This window comes from Hyperolius riggenbachi, chromosome 1, assembly GCF_040937935.1.
Source record: "Hyperolius riggenbachi isolate aHypRig1 chromosome 1, aHypRig1.pri, whole genome shotgun sequence".
Lineage (NCBI taxonomy): Eukaryota > Metazoa > Chordata > Amphibia > Anura > Hyperoliidae > Hyperolius > Hyperolius riggenbachi.
In genome coordinates, this window is record NC_090646.1 from 185,959,097 (window position 1) to 185,981,218 (window position 22,122).

At 42.6% G+C, this 22,122-nt stretch overlaps 1 protein-coding gene across 2 annotated transcripts in view; it reads left to right on the forward strand.

Annotated features, from left to right (window-relative positions):
- SH3D19 (SH3 domain containing 19) overlaps positions 1-22,122 on the forward strand; it is a 135,793-nt gene that overhangs the window by 58,254 nt on the left and 55,417 nt on the right. For both annotated transcript variants that reach the window (XM_068279106.1, XM_068279111.1), the window contains exon 2: positions 9,748-9,787. In XM_068279106.1, the coding sequence (XP_068135207.1) occupies positions 9,748-9,787 (40 nt within the window). The remainder of the gene's footprint in view (positions 1-9,747; positions 9,788-22,122) is intronic.

Here is a 22,122-nt window from a genome sequence, read left to right on the forward strand (position 1 = left end):
TAATCCAAAGGCTTCCCCCTCCTCTTCGCTGTTCCAGTGCTAGAGACCCCCTGTAGCCCGCCGATAAGGGCTCATTGATGGAGCTTAGCCCACACTGCAGGCACAAATGGCTCGTGTCTGCACAGTAGCACAGAGCTGAATGGGCTCTGCTTTGTCTGTCAAGCCCAAGCAGCAGCTCTATGCCACTGCACAGATAAAGGCTGGACTTCTGAGCGCTGGATTGGTGTTTGGGAAAGAGGATGTGGGAAGCCCCTGGAGGATCTCCTCTTTCCCTCTACTGATGTAAGTATGTAAATGTAATACCTATGGTTCTCACGGGTTAAATTTAATGATTTTCCAGTGCAACATTACATGGTTATATTTTCCTCTGCAAGTGATGTTTTTATCAATATTTACTAGCAAACTTTTAAGTTTCCACCAACAAAGACACAAATCTAAATTCAACTTACTTTGCATATTTATAGTTTTGTTTATTAAGCAGAACAATATTCTCACACACTATTGTTCTTTCAACCAAATTCTATCCAATTAGTTTTGGATAGTAGTCAAACGGGTTAGGACTTTTTGTGTGTGTTTTTGTTGCCCTCTGTAACCCACATGAGAGAATTTTTATAATTCCCTATCCAGGAAGTTAGTAAAGTCCTCCAAGTGTGTGGAGAAGCTACACACCAGTTTATATTGTGGACTCAACTCCAGGGTAGAGCATGGAGAGGCCTCATCTTCACCATTCTAGTGGCCTACACAGACGGAGCTCAAATGGCATCATCTGTTTATATTTCCACCAGTCTTAGCTTGACATAAATTAGGTAGCAGCATACATCACTTACTGTTAGTTTTAGCTAGGCATGAATAGAGATCACGCAGGCAGCCCTAGTTCTCCCTGTTTAAGACCTTACTTGTACTCTCTATGGAAAACTCACACTATTTCGATAATCAGTGACTAGTGCGGAACAATTTCATTGTTGCCTTTTGGGGGGTATTCCACTTTGCATGTCTTAGACTAGAGAACCTATCAGGACCAAAGGCAGTTTATCCCAGCTATTAAAATGAGTACATTTTCATACTATCTGTAAAGTATATCCTGCCTGGTAACGTCCATATTTCTGCATGAATAATTAGCTATGTGTTGCATGCAGCAATTCAACTCTTTATATTCACCTGGAGTAGTCAGTATATTGACATACTCCGCATACGTGGTACAATCAGTAAGACCTAGGACCAACTAGAGTGCTTTCAGCAGCAATTTATGCTTTCTAGGAATCATCAGCAATTCCAAATATTGCTATGCCAATGGAAGTAGATGGATGTGAGCCCACTGGAAGGATTACGATTTGGCCTAATCGCCAATCGCTCTGCCTGCACAATTTTGCTAAGAATTGCAACTCCATGCTAAATATAGGATTGCTGCAAAATTGCTTTTCAATTGCTATACATAGCAATTTCAAAGCCATTTTGCAGCTCTTGTACTGCCCATAAACCACTAGCTTACCCAGAATTCCTTGCAGAACTACAAAACTGTAAAGCCCAACTGCTAGCACTAAAATAAGAATTGCTGCTTAAATTGCTTTACAGTTTAATAGCAGAAACGCTGAGCAGACTGTGATCAGCATTCTGTAGTGAGTCCTAGGCCTAAGGGCCTGTGCACACCAAAAATCGCTAGTGTAATGGCAAATGCTAAGCGTTTTTAGAAGCAATTTTTCTAAGCGATTCCATGCATGTGCCTAGCAATTTTCTAGTTATGCCTAGCGATTTTTGGAGTGTTTTGGTGAAGATTAGGTTTTCTTTTTTGTACAGTTTGAGCTGGAAATAAACAGCTTTTGCTAAAAAAGCTTGGGAAATTGCTGTTATAGCATTTTTTTTTACAGTAATTTTCCATTTTTCCTATGCTCAACACTGAGGCAGAAATGCTGCAGGACCCGTTTGCGTTTGGGAAAAAAATCGCATCGCTCTGGTGTGATCCATCCCATACAAATACATTAGCCAAAGCACATTTTAAAGCGCTAGTGTTTTTTAAAAAGCGCTCAGAAGCGCTCTTAGTGTGCACCAACCCAAAGACAGCGGTTTGTATCTCAGTTCTTAGCTGAAATAGTGCTCCTCACAATCCTTATATATCATGCTGATTTAAGAGAATTTATTTTTAATCGGCAGAAGTGGAAGTTTTGTTTAATCAGTGGGGCCTTAGCAATGAAAGTTCCAGAGACAGGAAATGGGGTGGGGGGACAGCGGCAACATGCTTTTCACTCTCAATAAATGATCTGACTAGAATCGGGACTCAATAATTTTGTATAAAATGTTTAACCTTTCATGTGTTCCTTGATAATAAGGCTTTGTTCACATCTAAAATCGAAATCTTGTGCGATTATTTTAGCGCCTCCCGGCGCTTATCTGTGCAGTGCGATTTATTTATTTTGAAGCGCTTATCTAAGCGCTTTTGCAGAGTGATTCTGTTTTTTCATTTCACTTCCTGACGTCAGTCAGGAAGTGAACTCTTTCACCCAGAAATGAATAAATACAATATATTTATTCATGAAAGCGTTGGGGAAATTGCGTTTTTTCAAGCGCTTTGCGATTTCCCTATACTTTCCATTGAGGCAAATCGCCCCAAAAATGGTACAGGAAGCACTTTGGTGAGCGGATCGGAATCGAACCGCTCAGATGTGAACACTCTCATAGAGAATCATTGCACAATCGCTTTTAGAAATTGCTGGCGCTTAAAAAAAGGTGAAAATGCCCTTCGTGTGAACAAGCCCTAAGATGTGTTCAGTCATCACTGGCTTCCTCCATCCTCCATCTCACACTGCTTTGTAGATATTCTCCAGTACAGATGCTCCAAAACTTTTCCAAGAATCCAAGATATTTTTATTCCATTGCAGGTTTGTGTATTTAATAGATGTTCTCAAATATAAGATCTACAAAGCACAGTGGCAATTCATGAGACTCATTGTTATTCAGCTAGTTTGATAGTGTCCCTGGCATTGCACCAATCCTCACCGGAGGAGTCTGTATTGGGCAGCTGCTGTAAAGGGCCCAGGTTGTATGTAGCATGTCTGGTCGTCAAACACAACAAATGGCCTCTGAGTCCTGATACTGTTGTTGCTTTTCATCGGGGGTCCCTGCAGATCAGTTCAGCTGCCTTTTTGTTCTAGGCTCCAGCTTTTGTTTCTTCTAATCCATTCAGTGGTGTGATGTATGGGTCTCGTGCCAGTGGAAATGCTCTCGTGTTCCAGCTAGTCAGCATGCCAAGCAAACTGCTAGATGGTAATTGTACGTGCGCACTAGTAACACATGGAAACTGCATAAACAAAAAGAGCTGAAGAAACGAATGCATTAGTGTTATTTGTGACTGGCAATTGCAAAGATCTAGATGTTCAAATATGTTCTGTGATCATCTATAAATACACCAGAAGGACAATTACTGTAATAGTTGTCATTTTTATCTTATGAGCTGCAGTACATTGTCACTTCTGGCAATAAATGGTACCATGTTACATTATAAACACCTAGAATACCAGGATTGTTTAGTAAAGGGTATCAAAGGGTCTTAGACGCCTTCTGCCAAGTACAATTTTGCATTCCTAAAACAGAAGGAATTTGCATGCATCACTTCTAGGTATCGAAAAGACAACAACCATAAGCGAACGTATTGCTTCTCTCACACCTAAGAGTGATACAGTAGAATCTTATAGTAAACCTCTGGTTATAGTAAATTCAGTCCTCAGGTCCAAGCAAATCAGTTTGTATAAATATACAATGTATGACTAATTCTAACATAGTAAACTGGCTGTGGCTGGATAGTGTAATGATTAAAGGCTCTGCAGGAGACCAGGCTTCAAATCTCGGGCCTTCCTGTTCAGTAAGCTAGTACCTATTCAGTAGGAGACCTTGGTAAAAATCTCTGCCAAAACGGTCAAAAACACGATCGCCTATAGAGCGCATCCTAGTGGCTGCAGCTCTGGTGATTTGAGTCCTTCAGGAGAAAAACGCAATATAAATTTTGTCTTGTCCTGGTCCCTTGGCGTTTACTATAAAGGGATTCTACTAGTACCTGTCTATTCTTATGTTTTAAGAGGAAACTTTGGAATGTTTTGGGGTTTTATTTTGGGTTTTTTTCTGTAAAGGACTTTGAGGCCTCTTTTGGACCACTAAAAACATTCTGATAGTTCTGGTTTTCCATAATTCAACTGGTTACGCTGCAAAACTCCAAACTCAACAGATAGTCGTATCCATGCCTTGCAGTGATGATTAATTGCACTAACTTGCAAATAAGTGATGATCTGTATTTGAAGTACTTTGCTAATTACTCACCATTTTTCATTCAATAAAATTGCTGAACACATAAAATATTACTGCCCATGTATACAAGACCCTAGGCTGGCCTGGTTAAAGTAAAATCATCAGATGCTGGTGGGTGCAAGGGAGAAGAGCTTTAATATTGTCAGCTGTTCATTGTACACTTTACAGTGTGCAAACACTATATATAGTGGAAATATATATTTATTTGGTTGATTGTGACACTAGTCCAGCAATAGTGTAGCAGCCGTAACTGGATTGCTAGGCCAGTCTCAGTACAATTCTTTTTCTTCTTACCTTTCTTCCTCAGTGGAAGCCTCATACTGAAGTATTCGCCTAGGAGAAATTCTCGAGTTTTATGTGTAGAATTTGTGTATATATAGAGTAGGTATGAGGAATTTAGCTACACCCTTGCATTGTGGAATAGTGGTTTCTCTCGACATGGAAATTCAAGGTTGGGTAGAATGCAGTGTTTGCTCTATGATTCATGTAGCTATAATCAGATTGCACAGAGCGATAAATTATAGTTGAACAAACTAGGCTTTTTCATGAAGCCCAGCTTCACATACATGTAGTGAGTGGTATATTTGTAGCTTGGGCTGATGTGGCAGGGACTGCGTCAAAAGATCTGAACTCACCAGCAATGTAAGATGTCTGTATTTGTTTTGCTGTGCAGTTGGACTCTGGTGGTGATTTTCTAGGAAAAGCAGCCTCCTCTGCCTTAAAAGGACATTGCACATGGAGTGCTCTCATTCAAAATTCCCATCAGCCCCTATGGTTTCCGCGCCACGGAAGATGCTGGCGCTATATAAATCAAAAATAATAATTAATAATAACAAGCAGGTGGCCGAACGTGGTACATTTCATCTCATGGCAATAGTGTACATGGGCCATGATTTTGAGTTAAATTCAGCCTTTATTCACAAAAGCAACAGTAATATACCCTCATGACATACATATTTCAAAAGTCGCTAAGGTAATTTTGTTATGTAGTTGTTGTTTTTTGTTTTTTTTACGCCGTAATTTTTTTTTTATATTTTTTTTTTACAAGTGTTTTATTTTGATAACTATGGGGTACGAGTGGAAGGAGTTAAAAAATAAAAAATGTATTTCATTTTTCTATGCGAAAGTGTATTTGGGTGTGTTTTTACTTTTTGGCCACACGATGGTGCTACACTAACTTCCATGTTCTAAAAATAGAAGATGGAACCAAGTGTTTATAACTTGTTTATGTCCAGTTTTCTCTTTTTTTTTTTTTTTTTTTTTTCCCTTTTTCTTTTTTCACAGCCTGGCTGATGCCGGAAGCTCTGATTTATCACAAGCTCTGTGATCTGGGTTGGGAACAGCTGTTTTCTATTCCCCGATCACGGAAGGGCAGGATTGTGGTGATCGTGAGCGGCAGCTGTAAGTAAACAGTATGCATATCTACGCCCCTGAGCCTGAAGTGAAGTTTACAGGGGCGTAGATATGTGTAGCAAGGGTGCTGAAGTGGTTAAATACCAAAATATCTTGATTTTGATATTCAGAAGTGCAGTCATGTGACATTTGTGGTGCCTCTCCCCGGATTATGCAGATGTGTATAGCCTTCTGCTTTCTCACCATTTCTCCTAGTCAAATGTGCGGGAAGGTGGTGTGTGGCCAAGCTGTCATTCAGTCTCCGATTGGGATATGTGAAAGAAGCTTGGTTCCATTGGGCAGTTGCCTTAGGGAAGCTGGGGGGCATTTACGGGTTTATTTCACAATCGCTACTTAAGAAACCCGCACACCAACAAATTGATACTCTTCTGGCTCTTTATTGCTCTCCTTTATCCCAGTCTCAGGATTTTTATCCCTTCCTGTCCAGACGAGAAGAAATAAAATCTCTTTTCTTGTCGCTCAACCCCTCTCCTCCGGGCCACCCGTTTTGATATTAAAAGTGTGTACATGCACAAAGTTTGTCGCCCATGGGGTCGGGTACAGTTCCTCGGGGAACAGTTTGGGGCTGCGTGCTGTACAGACATGTTGTTAGGCTTTGTGATTTGTTCTTTTGACATGGATGGGGGAAGGGGGGGGGGACACTCTGTAAGTATAATAAACTTTATTCAAACTGGAAATAAAAACTCTTTCAAACGCTGGGAATCTTATTTGCTCTGGGGACTGCTGCACAAGGCACTTGCAAATGCAGAAATCCCTAGTGGGTCCCAGGCCTTACACAGTGTTAACAAAGAACCAAAAGGAAACTGCTCTTAGAATTGGACTTAAATGTATCATTTATTCCAGCATGGTGTGAATATATTTTTAAAGGACAACTGAAGTGAGAGGGATATGGAGGCTGCCATATTTATTTCTTTTTAAAAATACCAGTTGCCTGGTAGTCCTGCTGATCTATTTGGCTGCAGTACTGTCTGAATCACACCTGAAACAAGCATGTAGGTAATCGTGTCAGATCTGACAATAATGTCAGAAACGCCTGATCTGCTGCACGCTTGTTCAGGGTCTATGGTCAAAAGTATTAGAGGCAGAGGATTCACAGGACAGTCAGGCAACTGGTATTGGTACTGGTAACTTAAGAGGGAGTAAATATGGCAGCCTCTATAACCCTCTCACTTTAGTTGTCCTTTAAGTTGAGATGAAGTTAGGTATCTGTTATGTATTTGAGGTCTCATACTGTGCCTGATTCGGCATGGTACTAGGTATTAATATGTTACATATGCACAGCCTAGCCAAACATGGGATCTCGTGGTGGAGTTCACACCTATGCAGGTGAAGGACACTGACTGAAAGTGTTTGTGTAGATTCTAGTGCCCTGGCTGGGTGGGGCTGTATGCACTTTGAAGTAGGGACACATGTAAGCTTTGTTTCTTATTCCCAGTCCTTGTTATGATCCTTTACACTACTAAAACATCTGAGAAGATTTAGGAATTACACACAGGAAGTAAAAGTGCTTTCATTCATAAATGAAGGTGTACCTTTAATTCATGTGTAAGGGCTAGTTCACACTTAATTTAAAAACGTATCCGTAGCTACGTTTTTTTGTCCCGGACGAAAAACGTAGCCACGGATACCAATGTTAAAAATAGGAACAGCACACACTCAAGTTAAAAACGTATCCGCGTGCGATCCGCGGAATACGTTTTTAAACCCGGAACGCTGAGTCCGGACTTGCAGCATTTTTCACGGACCCGTATACACGTACGGGTAGTGAAAATCAATGGGGAAACGGGCCTCCCTCTTCACTGACATTTTGGGACACTGGAAACGGATCAGTTTCCAGTGTCCCATGGTGAAGGAGGGGGCCGCCATGCTGAAGGGGGTAGCAGCCAGGACGGGGGGCTGCGGGCAAAGCGGCGGCCAGGGGGGGTCACATCCACCCCCCCCCTTGCTCACCTGGGTGCCCCCCTCCCCGCTCCCCCTCCAGCTCGCATATAATGTAATAATTTGTACCTAATGAAGTTCGGCGAGCCGGGCACTTCCGCCCACACCGCTCGCCGTCACTTCCTGCGATGCCGCCCACTGAAATACAGAGGGCGACATTGCAGGAAGTGACGGCGAGCAGTGTGGGCGGAAGTGCCCGGCTCGCCGAACTTCATTAGGTACAAATTATTACATTATATGCGAGCTGGAGGGGGAGCGGGGACGGGGGGCACCCAGGTGAGCAAGGGGGGGGGGGGATGTGACCCCCCCCTGGCCGCCGCTTTGCCCGCAGCCCCCCGTCCTGGCTGCTACCCCCTCTAGCAAAAAAAAAAACAAAAAACGCAAGCGGATCCAAAACGTGTGCTGCAAAAAAGGCAGCACGGATCCGTTTGCGTTCCGGGTTTTGAAAATCGGAGCCCGGACCGCGGATGCGTCCCGCACCCGGAGCTAGTGTGGCCCAGGCCTAAGGCCTCTTTTCCAAGGACTGTTGATAGGGAGTGAAATGCCTCTCAAACTGCTCACTGCAGCCTGGTAACTGCTCACTGCTGCCTGGTAACTGCTTGCTGAGCACACAGTTCAACAGTCTATGGAAAAGAGGCCTAAAGGAGTGCCCAATGTGCATTACCAGCTGTCTTCCTCTGCAGAACATAACATTTAAAAAAAGATTTAGTTGAATACACTTGAGCCGGTTTAATCAGTGTTTGTTTTGCGTTTTATATATATATATATATATATATATATATATATATATATATATATATATATATATATATATATATATATATATATATATATATATATATATATATATATATATATATATATATATATATATATATATATAGTAGTCTACAATTTATTTACAAGTTCCATAGCTATATTTATTGTATCATGCACGTCATTATAACTTAGTGTGGAACTAAAGTCTTCCAGCAGCCTAGCATTGCAATTAGACACCCCTCATTTCAGTGTGAAAATCCAAACATATATATTTTGCTTCTCAGTTATGACCTCTGCAGTTTGTTGCATCTTGAAATAGAATCTATTTTAAGAGATCTGAAATGAGGGGGTCATTGAAGTCTCGGGTCACTTGTCACTTTGAAAGGCCAACTTAGATTTTGAAGGAGGAAGAGTTGAAACCAGAATTGAGGGCTGGTGCACACCAAAACCCGCTAGCAGATCCGCAAAATGCTAGCAGATTTTGAAACGCTTTTTCTTCTTTTACTGTAGCGTTTCAGCTAGCGTTTTGCGGTTTTGTCTAGCGGTTTTGGTGTAGTAGATTTCCTGTATTGTTACAGTAAAGCTGTTACTGAACAGCTACTGTAACAAAAACCGCCTGGCAAACCGCTCTGAAGTGCCGTTTTTCAGAGCGGTTTGCGTTTTTCCTATACTTAACATTGAGGCAGAAACGCATCCGAAATCCAAAAAATGCCTCACCCAGGCATTTTTCGTTTCTGCAAAACGCCTGCCGCTCTGGTGTGCACCACCCCATTGAGATACATTGACCAAGCAGATCCGCAGCCGCAAGCGGATCTGAAAACGCCCAAAAAGCCGCTCGGTGTGCACCAGCCCTGACTTTGGGCACTGGATTGGATCACAATTTTAATTACACTCTGCATGCGTTACAATGCAATTATTGCGCATTCAAACGAGCATCACAAAGCATTTGGTATTTACAGTGTAAGGAGAGAAAAAAGCGTGGTAAGAAAAATGTAAATTGTTGGAATGCAAGAGAAATAGCATATCACCACAATTAATTGCTCTGTGGTTTGTTTGTTTTTTTGCACTTCCGTTAACTTGACGTAAACACCAGCATAGGAAAAATGCAGCATGCGCAGGTGTTAAGGTAAAAATTGAATCACAGAATTGGGAAAGGGACACTGCTATAGCGTCAATCGTGGTGCTCTTGTGATCTGCACATTTATATTAGTTAAATCTTAAAAAAAAAAAAAAAAAGAAAGGGGGGGGGAAGGAAGTTCATGGTGTGAAATTATTTTCTTTTTTTCTCATTTAATTTGATATATTCTCTTAAGTAATTATGACTTTTTCTCTTCTTTTGTGCAGAACGCCCAGAAAGAAATAAACCAGAGCACCGCTTTCCTGGGTAAGTGCTCTCTGAATAGATGACATCACTGAGGTCTAGTGCCAGAAATAACCAGGAATAAGATTGCTTTGTCTAGAAACTGCTAACATTGCACAGAAATGAACCAGTCGTTTTAATTGGCTCTGATACACTTCATCCTGTCAAAGTTTGTGATTCCAGATTATCTTCATACTTTTTAAGAAAAAGTCAAGCAAATGCTAAAGTAGGCAAATATTTCATTAATATTCCAGTGTTGCAGAGAATGGTCATTCCAAATAAGCAGCATACTATAGTGTAAAACATACTTCCATTTATATAAATACACAATGCTTACTATGTACAGTATCTAGATTTTAGATAGAAGTTTTACATACTATTTAATCCCTATTGCAATCCTGCTCTAATGTCTCTACCATAGTTTAAGACCAATTATGGGGGAATCAAAGTTACCTACTGATGGAAAGCATGAACTGTATTTTTTGGACTATAAGACTCACTTTTTCTCCCTTAATAGTGGGAGGCAAAAGTCACTGCCTCTCAGGGCCCATTTCCACTATTGCGAATTCGCATGCGTTTTTCGCATGCAAATTCGCATGCAGTTTTCGCATGCAAATTTGCATAGCAATATGCATAGCAATACAAGTGAATGTTGGGATTGTTAGGATTCCTTTGCGTTTTTCTGTGCAGAAAAAATTTGCATGACAGAGCCATCCGAATTCGCATATCGCATACCGCTATGCGAATCGCATACAATGTATTTAATAGGAAATTCGCATGAGGTTTGGGTATGCAAATTTTCATGCAAATTCGCATAGACCCGCATGCGAAATTCGCAGCCGCATGCAAATTTTTACCGCGGAGATTCGCACTGCACAAGTGGAAATGCAGTCTTATAGTCCAAATGCAGGCAGTTCCTGACTTGTGAACGCCAGCTAATATGAACCTCCAACCCGCCGCAATGTTGGAGACTTCCTGAACTGTGCCCATGTAGAGGAGGACACATGGGGACAAATTGAGGACACAAAGGGGCATAGAGGAGGACACAAGGAGGACAGAGGCAGACACATAGGGGACATGAGGTACAAAGGAGGCATAATCCACAAGATGCCCCTTCACCATGGATGCACCAGGTTTAGGGCCGGTTCACACTTGCGGTTTTGCAAAAACCGCACCGGATGTCCGGACCGCACCGGAGCCGGATCGGACCTGAACCGTACGGTTCCTGTCCGGATCCGGTCCGGTTGCATACGGTTTCCGTGCGGTATGAACACGGTTGCGGTCCGGATCCGGATTCTTAAAGAGTAACAACCTGTATAAAAACAAAAAAAAATGTTGGGGTCTGGGAGGTCAGCAGAAGGGGGACCTGTGGAATCAGGCCCTCTGCTGTTTAGCACTCACCTCCACCTCCGACATGCTGCCAACATCTCCGGATCCGGATCCAGCTGTGCTGCTCCACTCCAAAATGCTTGCCCATGTGTCCCCAGCCAATATCGCCGCAAAAATCCGCATAGGAAGTGGGGTAGAACATCCGGATTTTTTGCCAGTGTGTTGTGCGCTCTCCGGTTCTCATTGGTTTCCATTGGCCGGATGGTGCAGTCCGGCTCCGCCCCGGATACGGCTGCCGGAGGAGCCGGACCAAAAAATAGCGCATGTTGGAACGGACACCGGAGTCCGGATCCGGTCCGGCTCCGGTCCGGACGAAACGGACACATGTGAACCCTGGCATAGATTTACATTGCTATGCCGTGCGTCCGTTTCGTCCGGCCAGCATGCGGTGCGGCTCCGGCACGGCTATTCCGGATAGCCACCGCTAATGTGAACCGGGCCTTAGTATATCTTTTTTTCCCCATGGTTTTTGTCCTCTAAACCTGGTGCGTCTTATGGTCAGAAGCATCTTATAGTCCAAAAAATACGGGTAACTATAATTTAACTAAATAGGCTGCTAATTAGTTACATTATATTTACATGTGAGAAGCAACAAAATGGCTCTGGAGTGCATGAGCTGTGTTATAAATTGGGCATGCATAAGGCAGAGAGACAGAAGGCAGCCCACCGTCTCATCAGCACAGGAACAGCTGATTTACTGATGCAGATCAGCTGTGTAGAAGAAAAGAATTGGTGCTAGAGCTTTTTTTTTTTTTTTTTTTTAAACACACGCTCTATGGTGAAAGTTATACTGTCCATAATATATAACGGATGGTGGGGATAATGGAACAGCATAATTTTAGCCATAGTGCCCCTTTAACCACCTTACGATTGCCTTACGCCGATTGGTGGCTGCAAGGTGGGTCCCCCAGGACCGCCTAACACCGATTGGCGTCAAGTGGGGGTGGGGGGGAGTGTATTGCAAGGGGAACCGCTTGTGTAACAGCAGAGCTCTGTAAACAGTCTGCCAGCGGCGATCGTTGCTGGCAGACTGTTAGATGGTGAAACCACAGTTTATTTACATTGTACAGCACTGTGATCTCTTGCAGTGCTGTACGGGGACAGCTCTGTCACTGATGCCTATGAGAGCCGATCACACTGATTGGCTCTCTAGGGGGAGGGAGAGATGCTGGGTAGGGAAAATAAAAGAAAAAAGATTTTTTTGAATTAAAAAATAACAATAAAATTAATAAGAATTAAAAAAAAAAAAAGTCAGAAGCAGCAATCAGATGCCACCAACAGAAAGCTCTGTTGGTGGCAAGAAAAGGGGGGAAATTAATTTATGTACTAAGTTGTATGGCCCTGCAGCGAGCTGTTAAAACTGCAGTTGCCTGAATTGTAAAAAATAGCCTGATCACTAAGGGGGTGTAAGCCTGTGGTCCTCAACTGGTTAAGTACTAAGGCAGTATCAGTTTGCCCCTTATTGACTTTAGTATGTGGCCATTAACAATCATTATGCTTTATAAGTGACCCAATCTTTAGACCACTGTGAATGTGGTAGTGGATTCTCTTCCATTTCCCCTGCTACATAGCGCATGCCCCCTGCTACATAGCGCATGCCCCCTTCTACATAGCGCATGCCCCCAGCTACATTTCTCAATTCCATCTCATGATTTTATAGTTAGGGTTTGTGTAGTGCGTTGATGGGGTTGTCATGCTGCTGTTTGATTTTTGCAGTCACACATCTGCAATAAGTACAATCGTGCAGTGTAGTGTCTGAACACGTCATCTACAGTCTGTAGGCCAGAGAATCAGGAAATAGTCAAAATAGAGGCTTCCCTTGACAGCCAAGCAACTAGCTTTCTGAAATGGTGTCTGCTTTAAAAGACCCAGCTTAGTTTCCTTTAAATTGTATCTGTACATTGGGGGGGAGGGGGGGGGGGTTATGGAATCAATAAAAAGAGCAGATTCCACAGAGCTGCTCCTCTGACAGGCCCAGAATACTCTGTGTTCAGCATTTTCCTCCTTGTCCAGCCCCCACCCAGCTACACACAGCTGTCCTCTCTGCATTCTTTTGGCCTGCGAGAATGCAATGCCTCTAGTTTACTCATGGCTATTCAAAATATTGATTGTCTTGTTTCTGAATAATGTATTGCTGAAGTCCAGCTGTGAGGCTGGACTTCAGCAATACACACACACACACACACACACACACACACACACACACCTGTGAGGCTGTACTTCAGCAATACACACACACACACACACACACACACACCTGTGAGGCTGTACTTCAGCAATACACACACACACACACACACACACACACACACCTACACCTGTGAGGCTGGACTTCAGCAATACACACACACACACGTCCAGCTGTGAGGCTGGACTTCAGCAATACACACACACACACACACACACACACACACACACACACACACACACACACACACACACGTCCAGCTGTGAGGCTGGACTTCAGCAATACACACGCACACACACACACACACACACACACACACACACACACACACACACACACACACACACACACACACACTCGCAGTTGGTACTTATAGACTCTATGCAGATGCCCTCTCTGGATTTTTTAATGGCACTTTGAACTTTCCAGCGCTTGAACATTATCACAAGCCTCATCACTCTTCTCAGCTGTTTTACCTTCTATTTACTCTTCAAGAAACAGCCTGAATTTGACAAGCTGCAAGCTCATTAGCATCAATAACAAGTCTAGTTATGTAACACTTGTTGTACAGGGATACTGAAAGGGACTTCAGACAATTTTGTAGTAGGTCTAGTACAACATGTACCTATTTTTATCTACCCATGTCACATGTCATTTCAGGTATGCTTCAATGGTTAGCATTGTTAGCATTGTACTGCCAAGGACTCTGTATAGAGCTTTGCCTCCTTCCCATATTTGTGAGGGCTTGTTCCAGTGTTCTCTTGCTATAATATATAAAAATATACTGGTAGATTATGAATCGGCTTTCCCTCAGCTCTGACATTGGGAGCCATCTGTGAGGCACTTGGTGATATAAACTGTTCAGTATGCTTTGTAAAGTGCTGTATAATATCTTGGCACTATGTTAATGCTGGAAATAAATAGTGGATATAAGGATATATAATAATCTGCTGAATGTTTTTCAAACATTGAAAAGAGTTTTTGGCTTGTTTAAAGCACGAGAACACTGTGTGAAATTGCTAAAACAATACTGGTTAGAGTAGTGCAGATTTTAAGGTCATTTTCCACTGATGGTTTCAATACAACGATGCCAATCTCAGAGAAAATATTTTGTTCTTTTGTGTCCATATGAAACCTCTTTTCTATCCTAAAGTTGTAAAATAGTTTTTATACTGAATTTCACGACATCATTCCTTCTAGAAGCCCATTAGTGATATCCATCTAGTCCTGATTGTTTGTTTTATCCTGTCATGGATGTATTAAAAACAGGCACAAAATTCAACTGCCTTTTACATGCCATGGTTGGATACACAGTACAAAAATCCACTATTAACATTCCGAGGTGTTAGACACAATGGCATTCATGCACGAAGCAATGTTATGTTGGAACGCCTGGTTTTAATAGACAGATTACCATGCCGACTTTAAACTAAAAAAAAAAAAAATATAAACTCATGAAGGCATCCCTGATCGGGGTCATGTCCATTCACTCCAGGCACTGTGATTGGTTCAGGGAACGCTCTGTTCTCTTCCCCAACCACCGCTACAGAAATGCCACCGGGTAATAGGGGGGTTGCGTGGACATGTGTGCGCATCTGCCACTATAACACTGGACCCATATACGCGTCCAATTAGACATGAGAGGTGTCTATCTGGACGATTTAGCTTCCTTGTAACAATCCATTTTCCCAGGTATACGTGCCACTGGTGTTCATAACTTTTCATCTCTAAGAAGACATAAAATATATTTTCTCCATCATAGTAAAGCCTTTAGTTGACCACAGTCTAAATAATTAATCAGGGATATACCAAAGAGACGGAAGATCAAAAATTGAAAAATTACTTTTTCTTTTTTATTTGCAAAAAGGTGCAGAAATATATACACAAAATCTTTAATCACGTAAAAAGTGCTTATGATTGATTGAAAAAAAAGGCACACAGACTGATTCAATTCAATTTGACAGATTCAATTATTTTATCTAATTAAAAATGTACTCAGATTTTGCAGGTTTGATCAGTGCAAACCAATCCAATTGATATCTGCCAGATAATGAAAAATTTCCTTTGATGGGGTCCTCATCGAACAAAAGTGCTCACTGAATAGATCCAATCTCCTTGGGAGGTTACTTTGGTGGCAACAATTTTTACATTGGTTTTAATATGCTTCTGTCTTCCATGGCTCAGCATACCGCACTGTTCTTTAGTATTTATTTGCTCTTCTTTTTGTTTAGAGGTCATGCACAAATGTTTTTAAAGGTAAGGTCTGAGGTGAATAAAAAACAAAAATCGTATTTACCTGGGGGCTTCCTCCAGCCCCTGCAGCCGCCCTGTGCCCTTGCCGCAGCTCCAATCCCCGCCGGTTGTCCGGGGTTCCCCTCCGGTGCAAGTTGCTTACTGCGCCTGAATGAGCAGCTCTCTGAGTCGCACTGACGTCGTCCGGACTGTACTGCACAGTAAAGTCCGGATGACATCAGTGCGACTCCACGAGCCGCACTCTGAAGCGCAGCAGTTGCTGACCTGACGAGGTCGGCAACTGCACCAGAGGAGATCGGGGGCCACCAGAGCCGTGGCGAGGGCACAGGATGGCTGCTAGGGGCTGGAGGCAGCCCCAGGTAAGTAGAGTCTTGTTTTTCAGTCACCTATAGGGACCTTCCCTTTAAAGCAGCAGGGTCAGCCATACTATGCTAAGAGAGAAAAAAACACCTATATAAGTAGATAACTACTTACACAACAGATGTATTGTACTGTCCACATTATTTCAGTGAATTTTATATAGTAAATAAAGAGGATTCTATTCCTGGCATTTACCATCTTGGTTCCCTCTGACTGAAGCCAAACCTAATGGGCTTGATTCACAAAGCGGTGCTAACTGTTAGCACGCCTGTGAAAAGCCCCTTAGCACGTCTAAAAGAGGTTTTCGCGTGCTAATTTGCGAGCAAAGTTTTGCGCGCGCACTGCACAGGGCGCTCCGCGCGAAGTGCCCAAGCCTATGTGACTTAGCGCACGCATAAGACTTTGCGCGCGGTACTTAGCGCGCTATTTTTTGAGAAAACCGGTGCTAACCTACTTAGCACCCTGGTTAGCGCGCCTAAAGACTTTAGACATGCTAAGTAGGTTAGCACCGCATAGTGAATCAAGCCCAATGTCATTTCCTCCCTTTCACTTTTTTTTTCCTCCTAGAATCTAGCTTGCTTTGTAAATGTGAGCTCAGCAAGATCAGGTATCGGCAGATTCACACTGAGGAGAAGGAATGTGGGAGGGGTGATGACAAGCTTTCTTCTAATTGGCAATGTACCAAATAGAGCCAGGCTGTCATATGAGATTTATTATAGTTTACAGCAGAAACATTTCTGAATAGATTGGAGTGCTTGCAGTGCAGGGTAAGGCTGCAGGATGCATAAAAAAACATGGTCAGGTCCATAACTATTGGGTTTTTGCTATCTCTGATGGGTTGGTTTTGTTTTGTTTTTTCAGCCTAATGATGGCTTGCTTCACTGATGGTGACAGCTCTTTGGATTTCATCTTGAGATTCAACAGCAACAGATTCCAAATGCAAATAGCACACTTAAAATCAACTCTGGACCTTTTATCTGCTCATTGTAATTGTGATAATGAGGGAATAACACACACCTGGCCATGGAATAGCTGAGAAGAGAATTGTCCCATTACTTTTGCTCCCTTAAAGAGAACCCGAGGTGTGTTTAAAGAATGTTATCTGCATACAGAGGCTGGATCTGCCTATACAGCCCAGCCTCTGTTGCTATCCCAAACCCCACTAAGGTCCCCCTGCACTCTGCAATCCCTCATAAATCACAGCCGTGCTGTGCGGCTGTGTTTACATCTGTAGTGTCAGTCTCAGCTGCTCCCCCGCCTCCTGCAGAGCTCCGGTCCCTGCCCCCGTCCCTTCCCTCCAATCAGCAGGGAGGGAAGGGATGCAGGCGGGGACTGGAGTTCTGCAGGAGGCGGGGAGAGCAGCAGACTGACACTATAGAGATAAACACAGCCAGCTCTGACAAGCTGTTTGTCAGCAGCGTGGCTGTGATTTATGAGGGATTGCAGAGTGCAGGGGGACCTTAGGGGGGTTTGGGATAGCAACAGAGACTGGGCTGTATAGGCAGATCCAGCCTCTGTATGCAGATAATATTCTTCAAACCCACCTCGGGTTCCCTTTAATAAGTGGGAGGCACATATTCAAATTGTTGTAATTCCTACACCGTTCACCTGATTTGGATGTAAATACCCTCAGATTATAGCTGACAGTCTGCGGTTGGGCCTGATCCACACTATAAACGCTTTTCTCAGGAGCGCTTTGTGATTGATTAGCGCTTTCTGATCGCTTTTTAAAAATTTCTCCCATTCACTTTCATTAAAATCGCAGTAAAAACGTTGTACGTGAAAAAGTGCAGTGACTTTTACGTGATTTTTACAGCAATTGTAATGAAAGTGAATGGGAGACATTTTTAAAAAGCGCTTATCAATCACAAGGCGCTCAGAAAAGCGCTTATAGTGTGGATCCGGCCTTAAAGTACGTTGTGTTCATTTAATTTCAAATCCATGTAACAAAAATTTTAGAGTAGTGTTGATGTCCCAATATTTATGGACCTGACTGTAGAGCAGTGGGTAAATGGAATTTGATTTTTGTGGCTTGCAATCCCTCTTTACGTCACATTTCTTTCCCTTAAAGGACTTACGAGGCGAAATTACTAAAAAAAGTAAATTACCTGCCTCATCTTTTAAGGCACGGAGGACGCCGTCCGCGCCCTCCGTGGCGATCCGCCGGTTCCCCCCGCTCATTAGCCCCCCGGGCCGGCTGCCGACCCCACGGCCCGGGTCGGGCTCTCCTGCTTCTCGCAACATGGCCGCTTCCTCTGGCCGCGGCTGCGCAGTCCGCCTGGCCGCGAGTGCGGCTGCGCAGCTCTAGGGCCAACCCCCCCCCCCCACCCCGATCCACGCTACGAAAAAATTATATATATTATATGCTGTAAATAATCTTTTAGAGCAAAGAAGAAATTCTGGGTTTCATTCCACTTTAATTCTTGCAAATGGTTGACATAGACAGTGAGAAGTAAGACACCTGTGTGTTCTCTTCCTTCTCGTCCCTATAGGTTACTGTAGACATACAGGCTTAAACTATATTACCTAGGCTATTTTACCTAGGCTCTGTGTAGTTGTCTCGGACGGATATGATCTCGCTTACTGCAGGGTTTCTTAGGACTGATTTCCACTAGTCGGGACAGGCTAGGACACACGGCGGCATTTGAAGTGATGCATCCAGGTCACTTAGCTATTCCATGCATGGCTAGGGATTTGGGTGCATGCTGCAGAAATCTGCAGCATGCTGTCCAGAATCACACTTTAGTGTTGGGCTGGGTTATATTGCTGGAATCTTAGATATACAGCAAAGTCCCTGTTTCTAGTATTGGCGAGGATCGCCTGAGGCTGGATACATGTGCTTGCCGTTTGCTTTAATGACCGGCCTAAAAAGCACAAACCTCGAAACACACCCCACTCCTCCCACCTTTCATCCCGCGGGAGTTTGCATATGCAGCAAAATCCTCGCTATCCAGCACCGGCGGGGATCGCCTGATGCCAGATACATGTGCTTGCTGATTGTTTGAACAGCCGGCCTACAAAGCACAAGCCTCCCTGATCTTGACTGTCAGTGACCAAGCTTCTGCTGTTCATCTCCTTATTCCTCTCGACTTTTCCTGTTCACTAAGCCAGCACCTATTCAGTAGGAGACCTTGGACAAGACTCTCTGGTACACTGGTACTGCCTATAGAGCCTAGTGGCTGCAGCTCTAGTGCTTGAGTCCGCCAGGAGAAAAGCGTGATATAAATGTTATTTGTCTTGTCTATTACTCCTTCACATTACAGTGTCCTCTGTTCTTTCTCATCACTGGTGGGACAATCACTGGAGTCGTGATCTGATGGTTACCAGGCAGCAAAGTAGTCATTCTCTTACTAGGGATGGCAGCCCATCATGCCTTGCAGCATGCACTGGTGAAGACCTGTAGCCAATCTCCACCCCTGTGTATTGTACAGCATTGCCTAATGTCGCTGCTTTATAAATAAAAGATGATGATTCCTCTGATGCCACATACCCGTTTCACTTAACCTTATCTCGGCTTGACTGCTGTAACACCCTTCTCTGTGGACTACTAATAAACAGACTGGTACCTCTCCAGACCCTACTGATCTCTGGTGCTCATCTCATTCACCTTTCCTCCAGCTGCTCTTATGCTGCCCCTCTTTGTCAATCCTGCCATTAGCTGCCAATCGCCCAAAGGATCCAGCCCAATGGGGCAATTAAAAAAACAATTTTCTGCATGTTCGATCATCCGATTTGGTCGTAATATCGATCGGAAACTAGGATAGTTGCTGTGCAATTTGAACATATTAATGGAATAGATCCATTTTTTGGATGGATTTCATGAAGGTGACTACATATCATACAATTAAAAGATCCAATTTTACACCGATTCGAAAATTACGATCGGTTGTTCCGAAAAATCGAAAGTTTTCTTTTTCATTCGTTCGAGAAATTTGATCGAATTTCCAATTTTTATTCAATAAAAGATCAGGAGTGTTGAATTTTTCTGATCAATTTTTTTTTTAATCAAAATTGTATTGATGTGTGTGTGTGTGTGTGTGTGTGTGTGTGTATGGTAGATTGTCCCTTACTTGATGTACAGACCCAAGCAATTTTTTCGGAATTTTCAATAATTTTTTCATAATTGGGGAAAAATTTTAAATTTGTATGGGACATTGGTCAGATTTTTGTAAAATTTTACAATTTGTCAGAAAAATGAATTGCAATTCTTAAATTGAAAATATATTTAAAAAATTGTAGTTTGTGTGGCCCCCTTTTATCTGAGCAAGTTACATAGCTGCTTTCCTTAGTATGTTAGTGGGCCCGAACGATTGTTTCCGATCGATATTCGGATCAAATCAGGCAATCGATTGTCAGGACAATTGTATTGTTAATGGCCACCTTAACACTATCGTGCATAAGCTATCCCCTCCACACATTTCTTCATTAATATCCAGATACTATCTATCCCAGAACCTTTGCTCCTCCAAGGTGACCCTCTTGTCATCCACCTCCTCTCAGTCTCACATCCATCCAGAACTTCTCACAAGTGACAGCTCTCCTTTGGAACTCTCTCCCACAGGCTATATGTTATGCTCCAAGCCTGGAAATTCTAAAATACACTTCGAGACACACCTCTTCAGACAAGCTTATAATTTGTTATAGCTAGAATTTGAGGCTTACTGGATAATAATGTCTTTGATATTGAGATATTTTCTTGTTTGTTAAAAATACAACAATTATTATTATTATTATTTATTGAATTTATAAAGCGCCAACATATTACGCAGCGCTGAACATTAATTTAGGTTACAGACAATATTTAGGGGTGACATACAGCAATATGACCATACAAGAAAACCAGATCACACAGCACAGTATGAGTACCAGGTAATGCTTAGTCAGTCACTGGATGGGAACATGGAGATTAGGCAAGTTAGGTTCACTCAGATGCATAGCATGGGTGCACAGTAATGGAGGTGCATGATCAGGTAGGACACAAAAGGAGGAGGACCCTGCCCAAAGGCTTACAATCTATTCGCAGTGTAACAATGATGGAGGAAAGACATGGTGAGAATTATAGGCGGAGTACATTTAGGGGAGTTATGCCACTGCCTACAATGTATGTTCAATTCAAGAAATCTTACATTTTGATTTGGTACAGGAATGATATTTGATAGCTATCACATTGTTAAGCATTGCCTTGGCTCGATAGCACTACATTGTTCTGCAGTATATGTAACCCAGCATCTCTGTTGTTCATAGAGGCATGGAGTGTTAGGTGTGGCTTGGCTTCGTTCAAGAATGATTTGCACATGTTGACGGTTCTTTAAACATAGCATAATTAAAAACATATGTGAGGAATGCAAGCATTCTATTTTTCCTTTTTTTTAGCATGATTATTGCAAAATTCCCATTATCTCACTGTGACAATGCTTTTCTGTGAGGTTTTGTTTAATTTTAACTTGCCTGTAAAATCAGTTATTGCCTCTGGATCCTTTCCTTTTTTCCCTGATACAGTATTGGATTCATGTTCCCAGATTTGTAAATTAAGCTGTCAGTGTTGAATAAACACGCACATTCCCAAATCCAGCTGATCCAAGGATAGGATTTGTGCCTTGTGCTGAAGTCCTGTAATGGGCTGTAGACAATAGAATCAGTCACACTATGACCTAGTGCAGATGCCGATACTGGGCTTGATTTCATGAGGTTCTCCAAGGCTAGAAATTATTGGAGATCCTAAGCGATTCTGCAAACCAACCATTAGCAAAACTATGCCGTTCATAGCAGGACATTATCATTTTTTTTTCTTCAGGGTGTCCTGTATTCATGCAGGTGTCTGCACCAAAGCAGGCACCTTATCAGTAATTCACTTATGGGTACACTCAATGAGATTTTCTGGCAGATTTAATACCAGATCGATTATTTCCAACAGTTCCGACCTGATTTCTGATCGATTTTCCGTTCACTTCCATGAAAAATCGATTGGAAATCAGATTGGTCCTGTTGGAAATAATAGATCTGGCAGTAAATCTGCAAGAAAATCTCATCGTGTGTACCAGGCATAAGGGATTGAGTTATAATGCAAAGATAGATACAATTTTATACTTCACTTTGCATTCGCAGTGTATCGCAAAAAGCAACATTCTGGCTATTTATAATTGGTTGTTTTTTGTGGTGGAAAACACTG